Below are 16,242 nucleotides of genomic sequence, written 5' to 3' on the forward strand. Positions count from 1 at the left end.
TGAAGTCAAACAGGGCCAGAAATAAACAGGTTAGTCCACAGATGAAGAAGTTTGAGCTGAATAAAGGATGGTCGATCCTGCAAAATGAGCGTGAAGTACAGTGATCAACGTTACAAAGTCTCCACAGCAGTGTCGGCCACTGAGGAAAATACCAACATGTAGGTCTGAAACAAAAGCTCTTCTGTTGCCCAACACAGGGCCGAGTGTTTTATGGTCTGGACGGTTGCCTGATGTCCTTATGATGTCTCTTCTAGACATTCACCTTAAGCGGCCTATGAACCAGATGCAACCCCACCTTCCCTAAAGCATGCTGCGTCTGCAGAAGGGATTGTGCAGCTAGATGATCTCTTCAGAAATATGAACAGCCACATGTTGCAGGGAGTTGACCTAATTTTGCAGCATAGGAATGCACATAGTATGCAGCCTTTCATGATTCTGGATGTAAACCTCTAGAGGCCGTTTGCCAACCATCAGCGATCCTCCATCTGAAGCTGAAACAGCTTACACCCGACTGTCTTGCTGGCTACTAAACTGAATGATGAGCCAGAATGCGTTTGTTGATGTCATTCTTGGACGTCAAACAGAAGAACTGTGCTTTCTTTGTCATGCAAACAGGAAAGGACCGTGCCACAAGGTATCCCGAGCCTACAGATCATTGGAAAGAACTGGGCCTGAGATGCTTCCAATAAGCTCACAGGAACTTCGTGCCATTTGGATTCCAGGATGCTGTAGTCGGTTCAGTGCAGTTGCCGTCAGTCTCATGGACGAGGGCCACAGAATTCTCTGCTCTCTTAAATTAAACCTTCAGGCTCGTCCAGCTGCTCCACTGGGGACGGGTAGAGGGGTGTCTGTGGATTCACCTGCTCTTCTGCTGTGTTTAACAATCCGCCTGTCATTTGGACTCTGCTCAAACTGTGTTTTATTGAGAGAATTCACCGCCGAATGGGTCTTTCTCATATGGAATGTGTTTACACCACCAGCCATTCAGATAATTGGCACCCAAAACTACTACCTCATGCCTGAGCACAAGACAGGCTGGATGGCCACAAGCTTCGAAAACTCAAGACATGCTGCCGTCTCGAACATTTCATCCTTGATAAATCCAAACGAAAACCAGACAGTTACAATCACCGAACTGTGCAATGCCTGGCTGTCAGAACTCAAGTCTTGCTTGAATAACTCAGTCAGACGTTACATGAGAGAGCCCATCTCTTATAGTGAAATAGATGTAAAGTTTCCACTATCTGCAGTGCTGGTGAGCTGTACCTAACAATGTAAAAGATTACATCCCCAAAACAAAGTCCTGTACTCCTATCTTTTTGTATAGTATTGATGTAGTGGCAGACGAGCTGTTGATCATCCAGCTCCTCTGTTTTAGATAAGCTTTAGGGCTGTTTCTGTAGGAGCAGTGCAAGGCTTTTTGTGTGCACCAAATGATGGTTATTTGGCCAGCTCCCCGTGAGTCTGTGTGGTGCGTGGTCAGCAAGTGAACAAGATTACAAACTCATTTCCAGTCGACAGGATTAACCTAGACAAACAACAGCAATGATCCTGATCCTGTTCTACCCTGGACAATACATCACGATAACAGTGATCATTTCAGAATATGCAAAACCGTCCCACCGCCCAGGCAGGATACTGTCTTAAAATAATGGCATCTAACTTTCTCTAGCATCGATTCCTGAATGTATATGCTCCTTCTGTCCTTGTTGTTTGTGTAAGTGGGCAGAGATATGTTTCAATATCTCTCTTCCTGCATGCTGGGCTTTGGAGAGAGGAGAGGGAGCTGATTATAATATATTCCAGCTGTCTGCGTGTTGATCAGGAAGAGCTGCTCTTCTTCAGCAGTCGTCGCGGTGCTGGAGGGAGGTGTGCTGTCTGACATCGGGAAACCAGGGAGTGCTTCATTAACTAATGGCAGACGCACCTGTCTGGCCATCTGATCCGCACGTCTGACGATTGCTCTAACTGATGGATTACTGAAGATTAGATGCAGAAGCCATTTGATTAACAGATCCCATCTGAAGATTTGAGATAATCCCAAATCCAGGAGCATTTCCCATTGCTGCTCATGAAACAGAAGTGTCTCAAAGTTCAACTCTTGGCACAAACTCTAAAGTATTCAGAGCTAACACTATATTATCCTGCAAACGCTGTGTGAGGGAGCAAAAATGTTTTGTAGGGTGATAGTATCCATTACATTTGGCTGTGGTAAAACTGACCTGCATCAAATTCCAACTGTGAAGGACAGTAGAGGCTGTATTTGGAGCTGGTCTGTTCCCTTTGGACTGGCAGCAAGATTAAGACCTTATGTAGGAAAAGGTAGACATGTTTCAGAATGGCCAGTTTATTATAGCTGTTAGTGTGGATGGTTGGTAGTTTGCATGCATTGTTTTCACACGTTTCCCAGTACTGGGTTGCGGCTGGAAGGGCATCCGCTGTGTAAAACGTATGCTGGATAAGTTGTCTGTTCATTCCACTGTTGCGACCCCTGATGAATAAAGGCATGTGAAGGCAGATGTTAGGAAATGTCCCTTTCGAAAACACCTTGATTCAGAAGAATACCAAAAGGAGTCAAGCAGTTCATTAGTCTATAGCTAGTATATCTCTTCTCTGCATGTATGGTGCAGTGTGGATTTTCCCCATAGACTGCAAAAGAAACACTGACGTGGGTTTGTGAAACTCCCCAAAGTGGACGTATAATACTTTTGCTCATTCATCTGCTTGGTTGTATACTTTATTAATAATGTGTTTACTAGGTTTAGTCTTTTAAAAACACTGTTTTAATGCATTAAGCCATGCTAAGTGTTTTAATTGTTTAACGTGAGAAAAGGAGACACTTGCGTATACTTGCAATAGAAATGCTATGCTATTTATATAATTTTGGAGTGTAAGTTTTAATTAAAAATTAAGCCCAGACTTGGACAGTCTGTTAGTACAATTAACCCACTCCCTCACAATTGTTATGGAGAGCAAAATTAGCTACTGTATATTTGTACTAGGCTGTAAATCTGGGGCATTTTACCATGGGGAGTCTATGGACTTGACTCTCCAGCCTCTAATGGCAAGATAATGAACTGCAGACTAAAACACTTCCATATTGGATTAAAGAGACAGACAGGGATGTTGCCTGTGGCTTTTTCCTAAATTAATGATCTGTTGTCCATGACCATCAGCAAGATAATTAATTGTATTAGGCAAAAACCTAATTTCTGTGTGTCAGAGGTCAGAATACCAGGATTCACGATCTTTAAAACCACCATACACTTAGATTTCTATTGGCAACGGGGCAAAAGAAAGATTGACAAGCAAAGCCTTTTACTGTACATCCTTTCCATTCCTGTATTCCTCCCTCCGCTATAAAATAGGAATGCAAACTTTGTAACCTCATTTGTTTAGCGTTTCCATGTTGAAGGAGGACACGATGCAGCAATAATTCTCAATGGAGCCTGACTCCTCATTTACTCGGCCAAAAAGAGTCACTGTTAGCCTCGTTCTCTTTCAACTTTCTTTTCTTTTGCTTTCTCCTTCTTTCCCATACAGCTCCTCCCAGTCCCGTTGCTAAATCACCCCTTAGCATTGACCGTCATTTGAGGGCGGAGGTAGATTTTCTTCATAACTCAGGTTTTCTGTATTTGTATTTATCTGTATTCTGTAGGTGGATATGGGGGTTATGGTGGATATGGTGGTGCTGGAAGATACTACCCAGTGGCTGGAGGTCTAAAACCAGCTAAATCAGGTGCTCATTCAGTGAACAGTCAGCAAAGTTCAAATGGAGCATAGTAATTGTATGAGCATTAATATAAGCATTCACCTTTCCCTGTAGGGACTGGCCTACCAGGAGGAGTTCTGCCTGGAGGAGTTCTGCCTGGAGGTGGTCTTCCTGGAGGTGCCATTCGTTCCACTCTGCTGACAACTTCAGTTTTCTTAGTGGCTAAGTAACCAAAGCTACACGAATGTTTACTAAATCTGATTCTCTTGTTTCAGGTGCTGGTGGAAAGCCCCCCAAAGGTGGTAATATACGTCCATTGTCTCCATTGCACAAACTGATTCTAAATGAAACATGGTTTAGAGGAAAACATTTAGAGGAGAATTGAAATGGAAGAAGTTGGTGCAGAGTTGAGCTCTATTTATTCATGAGGGAAAAACACACATGCTCTTTTTTAACACCTTTTACAAATATATTAGGCTGTCCATGTTCACATGACTACGGCTCTTTTCATGGTAGTCCAGTTGGCTTTAACTTGAATTAAGGAGCCTTAGATCATGAGCCAAATCAACAAACTTGTCCCCTCTGGGACCCTGCTGGTGGTGTTCATGTAACCAAGGCCAGCACATTACTTCAGCGTGTCCTTGGCACAATCTAAAAGCAGCATGAAATGTCTGTTCCTCTGTGTTTGATATCGGTTGGAAAAGGGTTAAACAAATAAGTGAACAGCCTGAAATATCAGTTTCCAGGCACTGAAATCAGATAAGACTTGTTTCATGTCAGATGGATGGAGCAAGTGAGACAAATAAATTCATTGAAACAGCACACAGAGTTCTGTAGCCCTGCCATCACTGATTTTGTTGATGCAGTTGACTGAATGTGTGTGTGTTTGTGCTCATCCAGGGCCAGGTTTTGGAGGAACTGGTACTGGACTCCCAGGTGCAGTAAAGCTATAGTCATATTTGCACAAATAAAATCAGCATAAGCCAGACGTAACGGTCCAGTCTGTAATGGTGTAGACTTGTGTTGTTTGTTAGGCCTTGGCATTCCTCAGACCGGTGTACAAGGACTGGGCCCTGGTGGAGTTGGACCTGGGGGGAAAGCAGCAAAGGCTGGAAAAGCACCAGTTCCGGGTTAGTGTTGGAGTTTACATTATCTGACCACTCGAACCCCTTATAAATAGCATGTTAACACAAATGTCTAAAGAGTCAGTTGCATGAAAGAACACCAATGCATTTGGAGAAGTCAGCATGGTCAAGACAATCTTCTGAAGAATGGGATTTAAATGAAGGAGACGGGCTGCAACCACAGAAGTGCACACTGGTACTGTACACACCAGCGCATCAAAACTGGACAGCAGAAGACTGCCAAAAGATTACCTGTGCTAACGAGTCTTCATTTCTGCTGCAACATTCAGATGGTAAAGCCAGAATTTGGAATAAACAACACAAAGCCTAAACTCATCCTATCTTGAGTCAATAATTCAGAATGCCTCCGTGGTGTAATCATATGAGGATATCTTCTTGGCATACTTTGAGCAGTCGAGTAGTGTTTATCCACCACAGTAAACCCGAGTATTGTTTCTGACAACTCTTTCATTACCATCTTCAGCAGGATAACACAGCATTATTGCAAAGCTCGAACAATCTCAACCTGACAATGAGTCTCCAGTACTCCTATGGACCTCCAGATCTTAGTAGCACCTGTGGGATACATTTGAACAGGAAGATTTACACCATGGATGAACAGACCACAAATATACAGCAACTGTGAGACTAAACCCTGGCTCATGCGGTGTGTTTTTTAATAATCTTTTACGATTGCATTGTCAGACTGTACAAACTTTATCCACTTGTCAACCCACATCAGTTTCAGACTGAATGACGATCAAGACACATGCAAGACTCACCTTGAGTTGACTCATCTGATGCATTGACTAACAACCATAAAACACTGATAGCGTTAACTTTACTCATCCCATACTTTAATAATAAACCAGAAAAGAGTGTTTTTGACATTTCCCTGAGGTGGTTTAAAGTTGTTGCACTGATTGCATCTTCCTGTGGGTTCTTGGCTTGACGTTCCTCATAAGAAAAGTCACACTGCAGGAAAGTGTCTGAAATCATTCAGTGAGAATTTGATCACAACAGCATTGATAGGCAGCTGGAGAACATCTCAAAGCAATGTTCAAGGACAACAGACTTTAGAAACTTTAAGGATGTCTAAATTGGCCTCAGGTGGATAAACTGTGGCCGTAATTGCAGTGTGAGCCGGATCCGACCTGTATTAACTAGATCCACCTGATCCAGTGTCCAGTAAGAGTGTCTGATTAAAAATATTATATATCATAGATCAGCTTTTTGGTTTGTATCTTTACAGGAGTGGGAGTACCTGGACCATATCAAGGAGGACTGCCTGGACAAGGTTTATTCTTTTCCCCTCTTTATGTGCTGTTAATTGACCATTGGGTGCTCGGCTTCAGATGTCTTTTACATTTTATGTGCTGATAAACACAACTCTGAATGAGATCAATACATAGAAATGAACACAGCTGATGATACTACAACCTACACATTGTAGCACATTCAAGAGGGTTTCAGCGCTGCTTTCGGCTTGTGTAAGGGATTATTTGGTGAGAAAATGGCAAATAATTTGAATTAACTTGATTTTCCTTGAATGTCTCTGCAAGATTGACCTCAAACCTTTGCTTCTCCATGACAGCAGTTGACCTCAAGGAGAAAACAAGCCATAGCAGAGAACTATTCTCCGATATATAGAAAAAGTTTGCAAGAAATGAACACTGAAAGTACTGGCCTCAGATATCTGTACCACTGTCAAACCTCACCAACAATCATATATGTCAATCTGAGGAGATTCCTGTGGTCGCAGGTCTGCTAACCAGTTATTTCTATAATACACCACATTACATTTCTTGATCTCCTTGATGATAACAGGCTTCAATGGACGGGGTGTTCTTCCTGGTGTAGCCACAGGGACTGGACTCAAACCTAAATCAGGTAAATATGCAAAAGAGCAATCACATTAGTCCTTCTAGACATTGTAAAATACACTATCCCATACTGAAGTTACTGACTGAATCATTCCCAAAGCTGCAGGTGGGGGGCAGGGTCTGGTACCAGGTGCTGGTTAGTACACGGCCATACATCAACAACTATAAACAGAATTATAAAGAGTGGTTACAAATCTGCAGGTTGAATCTTGCTGATTTTTATTTTGCTGTAGGTGGGCGTGGGCCATTCGGTGGACCACTGCAACAAGGCGTGTTTCACGGATACCCCCTCAAATCTCCCAAGGCCCCAGGTGGAATTCTTTTGATCAGACTGCAACAATCGGGTTCAGCCTAGCTTTAGCACCCAATGAAAGGAAGCAATAGGAGAATGATTGCGTCTGTGGTTTTGCAGCTATTAAGCAATGCAACAGGAGGCTGAGAGAAATAAGCAAGAATGTCTTTCATCAAACACTCTAAATGAAATCCAGCTTTATTGGATCACTGTTTAGACTCGCATGGCCAGTCATCCATTTATGCAGTAGATTGCTCTCCGCTGCACAGAATCATTGTGTGATTTCTCCTGCGTGGAGGTTCAACAGTTGAAGTGCTCAATTAATTAGAGACAAACACTAACCCCAGATTGACAATGTGCTCTCTGGGAAGTGACTCCTCACTTGGGAAAGTGCCTTGACAAAGTTCACAGTCGAAGTGTTTATAGTCACGACTAGAAAATATTTTCTTAAATGCGTCCGTTTGAAGCTTGAAATACATATTTTCACGTCTTTCTTATCGGTGCATTATCAGCCTTAATCATGGACTAGGAATTTTTCCAGTACAATTAGAAGAAATTGATTGCGGTATTAATATGTGAGCCTCTGGTGGAACATAGCTTTTCCAAACTTGCATATTTGTTCTGATGAAAACAGGATACAGTGTTGATGAAAATGTGTGGCCAAACTGAGTGCTTCACAACCTGTGTGAAAGTGAGCTCATCCATCAGCTGAAGTAACTGGGTTCTTTATCATCCTAATGTTAGCAGGTTTATCTTTAGCTTTTATCAGTTTTGTTCTAATACAGGCCATGCCTTAGTTCACACCGAGTTTTATTGACGTGACTAGCATCACTTAAATTTGATAGCACAAAGTATCATTCGTGTCTTTCGTCACTTGTCTCAACAGGTGCTGGTTTGCCGTACACTGGGGGGAAACTTCCATATGGTAGGCTGCAATCTTGAGTTTATGCATGTGCATAATAGCATGTGTACCATCAGCTTGCCTTCTGACTTTCACCTGCTCTGCCAAAGGTTATGGTGGCTTTGGTGGAGGTGCTGGACTCCCTGGTGGGAAAGCAGGAGCTGGCTCCAAGCCTGGTTATCCAACAGGGACTGGTGTGTTATGTCTGAACAATCATTTATAAACAATTGTAATATACTAGAGGGTGAATCTATCATTGCATTTACAGTTTCACCCCAAATCAATAATTGCAATGTAATGTACTGCATGTATAGACTTGATGATATAAACGGCAAAGATACTGAAATGACCATATTACTCAGCACGCCTGCACAGCAGACACACACATAAGCACTGCAGATGCATGACCAGTGGCTGATCTGCTGTCTCTGTACACAGGTGTGGGCTCTTTGGGGGTCTCTGCTGCACAGGCCAAAGCTGCTAAATATGGTAAATATGGTAATAAATCAAATCTCAAACACAATTGATCCATCAAACAGAGACACTGAGATGGTGATTTGGTTTCTTGATATTTCTACAGGTGCTGGTGCTGGTTTAGGTGGAGCTGGAGCTTATCCAGGTGGTGCTGGTGCTGGTTTAGGTGGAGCTGGAGCTTATCCAGGTGGTGCTGGTGCTGGTTTAGGTGGAGCTGGAGCTTTTCCGGGTGGTGCTGGTGGATTTTACCCTGGTGCAGTAGGTGAGGATGCGCTTTCCTTTAATTGTCAAAACTACAACTTCCCGTCTTGAATGGGGTTTGGGTTGCTGGGATAGGGTGGTCTATTACAAGTAAAGAAATCTCAAATGCAAATCAGATGTGTATCCATCAAGTAGTTAGAGTAGCTGACTGTAGTATTGGTAACCTAGCAACCAATAGCAAAGAAGACCAGCATAATGGAATAGTGTGTGTGTGCATGTTCGCTATGTCAGAGTTTATTCAGCAAATTCAGTTCCCATTATTCACCTTGTTGGCACAAGCTCTATTTGACTTTCTAGATTCTTAATTAGAAGGAAACTATGAAACCTTTTTTTTCTGAGCAGGTACAGGTGGTCTTACACCAGCACAAGCTAAGGCAGCTAAATATGGTGAGTACACTGACTGATTAACCTGTTGTATTATGGGGTTTAATAATGTGCTCCCATTCTAATCTGTTCATATTCAGACAGAACTTTTTTTGTGGCAGATGTTTTTTTTTTTTGCTTGTAAATATATTTTTGTTGTTTTTCTAGGTCCTGCCCCTGGTGCTACTGGTATTGGTGGCCTTCCAGGTGCAGGTGGACTGTTTCCTGGTCCAGGAGCAGGAGGTGAGATAAAAATCGGTGCCATAGAGCTGGCAGTAAGTTCATTAGAATGATATAGTAGTGATTAATCTGTTTTGTTGTTGTTTACCCACATGCCAAGGTGCTGGTGTACTCTCCCCAGCTCAGGCAAAAGCTGCTAAATATGGTAAGCAGGTATATTTACTAATATAGCGTGGATATTTAATTACAACCCAAGTCAAACACATTAAACAAGCAATGTCTTTAGTATTAGTAGAAAGAATAGGCTGATGTTCACATTAGAGCTAGACTCTGTAGAACATCTCAGATTGAGTGGTCATTGTCCTGCCTTGATCCAGGTGCAGGAGCAATTCCTGGGGGTGCTGGTATTCTTCCTGGTGGTGCTGGGGTTCTTCCTGGTGGGGCCGGGGTTCTTCCTGGTGGGGCTGGAATTGTGCCAGGAGCTGGAGGAATCTACCCTGTACCTGGAGGTAAAAAAGATTTTAAAAATGTAAAAAGACATTTGGAACAGCAAAATGTGTTTTAGTCGTACATTTTCAGTCTTCAAGATTTACTTCAGAGTCTATATTTGTACTGGTCCTGTCTGACATAAATGATTTATCAGGAACAAGGATGTCCTGCCAAAAATCAATAGACCTGACAGTCTGTTCATTAGAATGCTATAGTGATGATAAATCTGTTTTGTTGTTGTTTACCTATGTGTCAAGGTGCTGGTGCACTCTCCCCTGCTCAGGCAAAAGCTGCTAAATATGGTAAGCAGGTGTATTTACTGATATAGCAGGGTTATTTAATTACAACTCAAGTTAAACTTATCCGAACAAGCCAATAAATCTGTTTAGGATTAGTTAGAATTACATTATAAAGCTCACCATTAGAGCTAGACAGTGATCTTCTTAAAGCAGAACTCAAGACAACTGAAGCATAAAATTGGGAATCTCACATTAAGAGTCCATTGTCCTCCCTTTATCCAGGTGCAGGAGCAGTTCCTGGTGGTGCTGGTATTCTTCCTGGTGGTGCTGGGGTTCTTCCTGGTGGGGCTGGGGTTCTTCCTGGTGGGGCTGGGATTGTGCCAGGAGCTGGAGGAATCTACCCTGCACCAGGAGGTAAAAGGATTAAAAGATGTAATAAGTTATTTGGAACAACAAAATGTGATCCAGGTTTTAGTATGGTCTTACATTTTCAATCTTTGAGGTTTTCTTCAGAGTCTTTACTGTTATTGGTCCGGGAACTGTTTTTATATCAAGAAACAATCCTAACCCTATCTGTAACCTCAATCCTAACCTCACCATCTGACTGTTTTACATTTACTACTGACATGGATGTCTTGCTAAAATCATGCTCCCTTTTCAGCGATGCAATCGACTCAACTGTAAGTTTATTTTAATGATGATATAGTAGTGATAAATCTGTTTTGTTGTTGTTTACCTATGTATCAAGGTGGTGGTGCACTCTCCCCTGCTCAGGCAAAAGCTGCTAAATATGGTAAGCATGTATGTTTACTGATATACCAGTGCCATTTAATTACAACCCAACTCAAACTCATTTAAAGAAGTCAATTAATGCTTTTTAGAATTAGTAGAAATGAACAGGCTTAAGCTCACCATTAGATCTAGACTCTGTAGAACAGGGATGATCAAACCCTTCCTCTGGAGGTCTACCTTCCTGCAGAGTTCAGCTCCAACCATAATTAAACACAACTAAACAAACCAATGCCGCGATCTCATCGAGCGAGCATGTGAAAATCTGTTGTACGGCGCTACGAAATGGAGTGGGATAAAACAAGATGATTTGACATTAAATAAGCGAGCGATTGGTCCATATTTTGAATTTCTGTACAGAAAGGTCATGTTTTGATCTTCGATTGGTCTCACGCAATCACATGATGCGATTTCCCAGGTCAGAGCTCACCAAGCTTAAACTCTGCAACACAGTGAACTGCACAATTTTTCCCACAAGCTTGCGTTTCCAGTCTGACGCATTTGCATGTGCATGAATGGAAGTCTATGGGGCGAAAAGTGCAGTGTGACTATGGCTTAAGTAGGATCTGAAGGAGGTAATCACTTGGTCATTAAAGACAGGTGTGTTTGATCAAGGTTGCTGTTAAATTCAGCAGGAAGGTAGATCTCCAGAAACAGGCTTGGGTATCCCTGCTGAAGAGTAACGGTCTACTTACCTCACTGAAGACACCTGAAATATTTAATTTGGGAATCTCAAATTGAGTGGTCATTGTCCTGCCTTGATCCAGGTGCAGGAGCAGTTCCTGGTGGTGCCGGGATTCTTCCTGGTGGTGCTGGGTTTGTGCCAGGAGTTGGAGGAGTTTACCCTGGATCAGGAGGTAAAAAAGTGTCCGTTTAAAGCGGGGATGGGCAAACTCGGTCCTGGAAGGCTGGAGTCCCTGCCGCGTTTAGCTCCAACCATAATCAAACACATCTGTCTGAGACTTTCTAGTGATCTCGAAGACACTGATTAGCATGTTCAAGTGTGTTTGATTAGTGTTGGAACAAAACTCTGCAGGACACCCACCCTCCAGGACCAGGTTTGCCCAGCCCTGGTTTAAAAAGATATTTGGAACATCAAAATGTGATCAAGTTCCTAGTATGGCTGAACTTTGAGGTTTACTTCAGACTGTATTTTTGTATTGGTCCTGGAACATTTGTTCTGTCGAGAAAGTATTGTCCTAATCCCATCTGTAACCTCAATCCTAACCTCACCGTCTGACTGACATAAATGATTTATTAGGAACAAGGATGTCTTTCCAAAATCATGCTCCTCTTACTGTGATGCAATAGACTCAACAGTAAGTTCATTAGAATGATATAGTAGTGATAAATCTTTTTTTTTTGTTGTTTACCTATGTGTCAGGTGCTGGTGCACTCTCCCCTGCTCAGGCAAAAGCTGCTAAATATGGTAAGCATGTATATTTACTGATATACCAGGGTTATTTAATTACAACCCAAGCCAATCTCAACCAAAGAAGTCGATCAATGTTTTTAGATTTAGTAGAAATGAACAGGCTGAAGTTTAACATTAGATCTAGACTCTACAGAGATGCTCAACCTGTTCCTAAAGATTTACCTTCCTGCAGAGTTCAGCTCCAACCCTGATTAAACACAACTAAACCAACTAAGAAGGATCTGAAGGAGGTAATCATTTGGTAATTCAAGACAAGGTGTGTGTGATCAAGGTTGCAGCTAAACTCCGCAGGAAGGTAGATCTCCAGGATTAGGCTTGGGCACTCCTGCTGTAGAGTCTTCTTACAGCACTGAAGACACTTGAAATATTAAATTGGGAATCTCATATTGAGTCTTCATTGGCCTGCCTTGATCCAGGTGCAGGAGCAGTTCCTGGTGGTGCCGGGATTCTCCCTGGTGGTACTGGGACTGTGCCAGGAGCTGGTGGACTTTACCCTGGACAAGGAGGTAAAAAAGTTTGTTTAAAGATATATTTGGAACATCAAAATGTGATCAGGTTCTTAGTATGGTTGTACATTTTTAATCTTTGAGGTTTACTTCAGAGTGTTTATTTGTATTGGTCCTGGAACATCTGTTCTATCCAGAAAGTCTTGTCCTAATCCTATCTGTGACTTCAATCCTAGCCTCACCATCTGACTGTCTGACATAAATTATTTACTGCAAACAAGGATATCTTGCCTATATTATGTACCCCTGTCATTGTTGCAATACACCTAATAGTCAGCTCATTAGAATAATATAGTAGTGACTGATAAATCTTTTTTTATTGTTGTTTACCTATGTGTCAAGGTGCTGGTGTACTCTCCCCTGCTCAGGCAAAAGCTGCTAAATATGGTAAGCATGTACAGATTCAAGTACAGGCTAAAGCTCACCATTAGAGCTAGACTCTGTAGAACAATGGTCTTCTTACAGCAGGACTCAAGACAACTAAAACTGGGAATCTTAAATTGAGTGTTCATTGTCCTGCCTTTATCCAGGTGCAGTTTCTGGTGGGGCTGGGGTGCTTCCTGGTGGTGCCGGTATTGTTCCAGGTAGGACTGGGATTGTTCCTGGTGGAGCGGGGATTGTGCCAGGAGCTGGAGGAGTCTACCCTGCCACAGGAGGTAAAAATGTCTGTAGCAGGAACAAAATGTGATCAAGTTCTCAGTATGGTCTTACATTGTCAATCCTTGAGGTTTTCTTCAGAGTGTGTATTTATTTTGGTCCTGGAACAGCTTTTCTACATTGTCTGTAACCTCAATCCTATCCTCACCATCTGACAGTTTGACAGAAATTATTTACTGGGAACAAGGATGACTTGCCAAAATCATGCTTTCCTTTCAGTGATGCAATGTCACATAAATCTGGGCTAAAATAAAACCAATGAGGACATTCTACAAATCATGGAAATCTGTATCATTTGAGGCAAGGCCAGTGATCTGGAACATTTAACATTTCTTAAGAGTCTCAGAAACATTTCCTTCTGCTGTTTTTCCAAGGTCTTACACCTGCTCAAGCCAAAGCAGCTAAATACGGTAACATTTCACTGCATACAATAAGACTACACACAGATATGAGATGTTTATTCTGAAAGATAATTGGTAAAAAATCTTGCATGTATTGTTCTGCGATGGATATCCTAGGTCTAGGTGCGGCAGGTGGAGCTGGTGCTGTTCCGGGTTTTGGAGGACTGTACCCTGGAGCAGGAGGTGAGCAGGCACAAACAATAAACTTCAACTAGATTTTAAGGCACTTAGCAAGAGAGCTAACCAAATTTCCATATTCATTTCACATGTATCCCCAAAAGCCCTAAACGTGCAATAAAAACCCAACTGCTGTTACTTATTATGTAGTTCTCTTTTGGCCTAAGAGGGTAGTTCTCAGTGCCAATATTTGCTTTTTATTTTACCTATGATCAGATAAATTAAATCCAGAATTTCTGATAATAACCCATAGTTGGACAAAATCCAAGACAGGCATCAGGAGCTGGAGGTGACTATAGTATTAATGCATCTAAATAAGCCTTGCATGTAGGAAAATGTTTAAATAACATAGTAAAATAGAAATGAGTGTACCGATTGCTGTTTGTGTAATGGTGCCATGTGGAGTGGACTTGACTGAGATTGATGTGTGCATAGTACAGACTTGAGTAGACTGGAAATCTTAGTCAAGAGCAAGCACTTGGTGAACTGCATCTGTAAGTGAAGCTCTGTGGATAGTTGATGTTACAGTAAGTAGTAGTAGTGTTTTGACAGACCTGATCCTAAGAGCGTCTGGCCATGCTACCATGCTAGTTGCCATATTGGATTTTGTCCAACTATGGAACAAATTTGGGAATTAACGTAACTGATGGCATGTAAAAAAATAAATAAAACAGGAGCTACAGTAGGTTTACAACAGAAACCTCCATCTTAGACTGTAATATATAGCTTGACCCACAAATCATTTTCACAGCACTTTAACCAGACTATACATGTGCTATAGTAAGTGCTGCATGAATAAATTAGCTGCTCACTGTCTGTAGGAGCTGGTGTTGCCCCAGGCTATGGTTCGGTTGCTGGGCTTGGAGGACAGCTCGGGGCTGGAGGTACCGTACATGTTTAGTTGTCCTAATTTCTCACAGCGGTTGTTTGTCAGTTCAGCTCATTTTGTTTCTAGCTTTAGTTTATTTTTGGATAACATTTAGTAACAGTGATTAATGCTTTCAGGGCTAGCAGCTGGCGCCAAACCTCCTAAATATGGTATGGGCTTGACTCTTTTCTAAGACATTGTTCTGGCTTTCTTGGCAATGTTGTGTAAGATAAACTCAACTGTTTGTACACTTGTTGTGCTACAGTTTGTGTTTGAATGTTGTTTGTAATAGAAAATTGTTGTGCTGACATAATATAAACTGGTTTACTTGCTGAGTATTGTATAGAGTATTGATCAGCTGAATATTATGCTTTTGTGGCGTCAGGAGTGCCTGGAGGAACAGGTTTTGGGGTCCCTGGAGGAGTACCAGGAGGAGTACCAGGAGGAGTACCAGGAGGGGTACCAGGAGGAATACCAATAACTGGATCAGGAGGTGTGACTGCTTCTTTCTGGGAAGCACAATTAAATATAAGAAGCAACAGAATTATCTGACCTTGTCTTTCTGAGGTTTTGAGGATTGTATCATATTTTCATCTCTTCTATTATCTGTCTTTAAGGATACCCTGCTGGGGCCAAGGCTCTAAAATATGGTATTTCTAATAGCTGATTAATTATATAGTAACTAGAATATAGGAATTAATTAATTAATTCTCTACCTAAATGTAAAATAATATCTTTGTCTAGGTTTGGGAGGTGGTGGTTTACCAGCAGGGACTGGTGTTGTGCCTGGACTCCAGAGACCAGGTAGGAAAAAAGGGCTTTGGATGAGCAGAGGCATTAGAAATGTAACAGTTGTTTACACTGTGAGTAAATACAGCTGTTAAAGCAGATGACAAAACACATGACTGAGTACCAATGGATACGAACAGCAGAGAGATAAATACGAGTGCTTGGATTTGGTTTATTCCTTCAGTAATTTAACTTTTCCTGCTTTATACTGTATTCAGGCTTGTCTAGACATGTACAAACATTTCTCTTATTTGTATTTAACATTTGTAGAGTCCAAATCAAACAGCCTGTTAAATTACTTTTGGCTTTGAAACATAAATCCATTCTGTACTGTAAGCCTGCTGCTTGAAACAGATTGGACTTGAATGTTTGAAAATGTTTGAAAATATCGCTCATGCTCAATGGCTTGGACCCATGACTGAACCATGTTTGACTCATTAATACATGGCTTCACTGCAATTAAGCCCTCTGCTGTGAAAGTGTTGGCAACACTTATTAAATGGGGGTGGGGGGGGGGGGATTCTGTTGCAGAAATTGGAGATGGTCTGCTGTATTGTTTTGACGACTGCTAGTCAAATATTAGAGTTAAACAGATACGCATGACCTACATTACAAATGAAAGAGACTTGTGATTCAGAAATGGTGGATCGTTTGTTATGATTCCTGTATTGTTACCTTTGGTTTTTTCTAGTAAGATACTGG

The 16,242-nt window shown here is 41.8% G+C and overlaps 1 protein-coding gene across 9 annotated transcripts in view; it reads left to right on the forward strand.

Moving 5' to 3' along the window:
• Positions 1 to 16,242, forward strand: part of elna (elastin a) — a 55,753-nt gene that overhangs the window by 22,018 nt on the left and 17,493 nt on the right. For 3 of the 9 annotated variants that reach the window (XM_056474253.1, XM_056474247.1, XM_056474248.1), the window contains exons 5-36: positions 3,659 to 3,739; positions 3,827 to 3,889; positions 3,988 to 4,011; positions 4,613 to 4,648; positions 4,747 to 4,842; positions 6,089 to 6,133; positions 6,664 to 6,726; positions 6,820 to 6,855; positions 6,953 to 7,032; positions 7,897 to 7,936; positions 8,023 to 8,106; positions 8,351 to 8,410; positions 8,493 to 8,648; positions 8,990 to 9,034; positions 9,179 to 9,253; positions 9,351 to 9,395; positions 9,568 to 9,699; positions 9,937 to 9,981; positions 10,201 to 10,332; positions 10,667 to 10,711; positions 11,475 to 11,564; positions 12,092 to 12,136; positions 12,559 to 12,648; positions 12,991 to 13,035; positions 13,179 to 13,304; positions 13,680 to 13,715; positions 13,824 to 13,889; positions 14,705 to 14,767; positions 14,889 to 14,921; positions 15,137 to 15,244; positions 15,369 to 15,401; positions 15,496 to 15,555. In XM_056474253.1, the coding sequence (XP_056330228.1) occupies positions 3,659 to 3,739; positions 3,827 to 3,889; positions 3,988 to 4,011; positions 4,613 to 4,648; positions 4,747 to 4,842; positions 6,089 to 6,133; positions 6,664 to 6,726; positions 6,820 to 6,855; positions 6,953 to 7,032; positions 7,897 to 7,936; positions 8,023 to 8,106; positions 8,351 to 8,410; positions 8,493 to 8,648; positions 8,990 to 9,034; positions 9,179 to 9,253; positions 9,351 to 9,395; positions 9,568 to 9,699; positions 9,937 to 9,981; positions 10,201 to 10,332; positions 10,667 to 10,711; positions 11,475 to 11,564; positions 12,092 to 12,136; positions 12,559 to 12,648; positions 12,991 to 13,035; positions 13,179 to 13,304; positions 13,680 to 13,715; positions 13,824 to 13,889; positions 14,705 to 14,767; positions 14,889 to 14,921; positions 15,137 to 15,244; positions 15,369 to 15,401; positions 15,496 to 15,555 (2,178 nt within the window). The remainder of the gene's footprint in view (positions 1 to 3,658; positions 3,740 to 3,826; positions 3,890 to 3,987; positions 4,012 to 4,612; positions 4,649 to 4,746; positions 4,843 to 6,088; positions 6,134 to 6,663; positions 6,727 to 6,819; positions 6,856 to 6,952; positions 7,033 to 7,896; positions 7,937 to 8,022; positions 8,107 to 8,350; positions 8,411 to 8,492; positions 8,649 to 8,989; positions 9,035 to 9,178; positions 9,254 to 9,350; positions 9,396 to 9,567; positions 9,700 to 9,936; positions 9,982 to 10,200; positions 10,333 to 10,666; positions 10,712 to 11,474; positions 11,565 to 12,091; positions 12,137 to 12,558; positions 12,649 to 12,990; positions 13,036 to 13,178; positions 13,305 to 13,679; positions 13,716 to 13,823; positions 13,890 to 14,704; positions 14,768 to 14,888; positions 14,922 to 15,136; positions 15,245 to 15,368; positions 15,402 to 15,495; positions 15,556 to 16,242) is intronic. The other 6 variants (XM_056474245.1, XM_056474249.1, XM_056474246.1 and 3 more) reach the window with 6 other exon arrangements.

Source organism: Danio aesculapii, chromosome 15 (genome assembly GCF_903798145.1).
Source record: "Danio aesculapii chromosome 15, fDanAes4.1, whole genome shotgun sequence".
NCBI classification, from domain to species: Eukaryota; Metazoa; Chordata; class Actinopteri; order Cypriniformes; family Danionidae; genus Danio; species Danio aesculapii.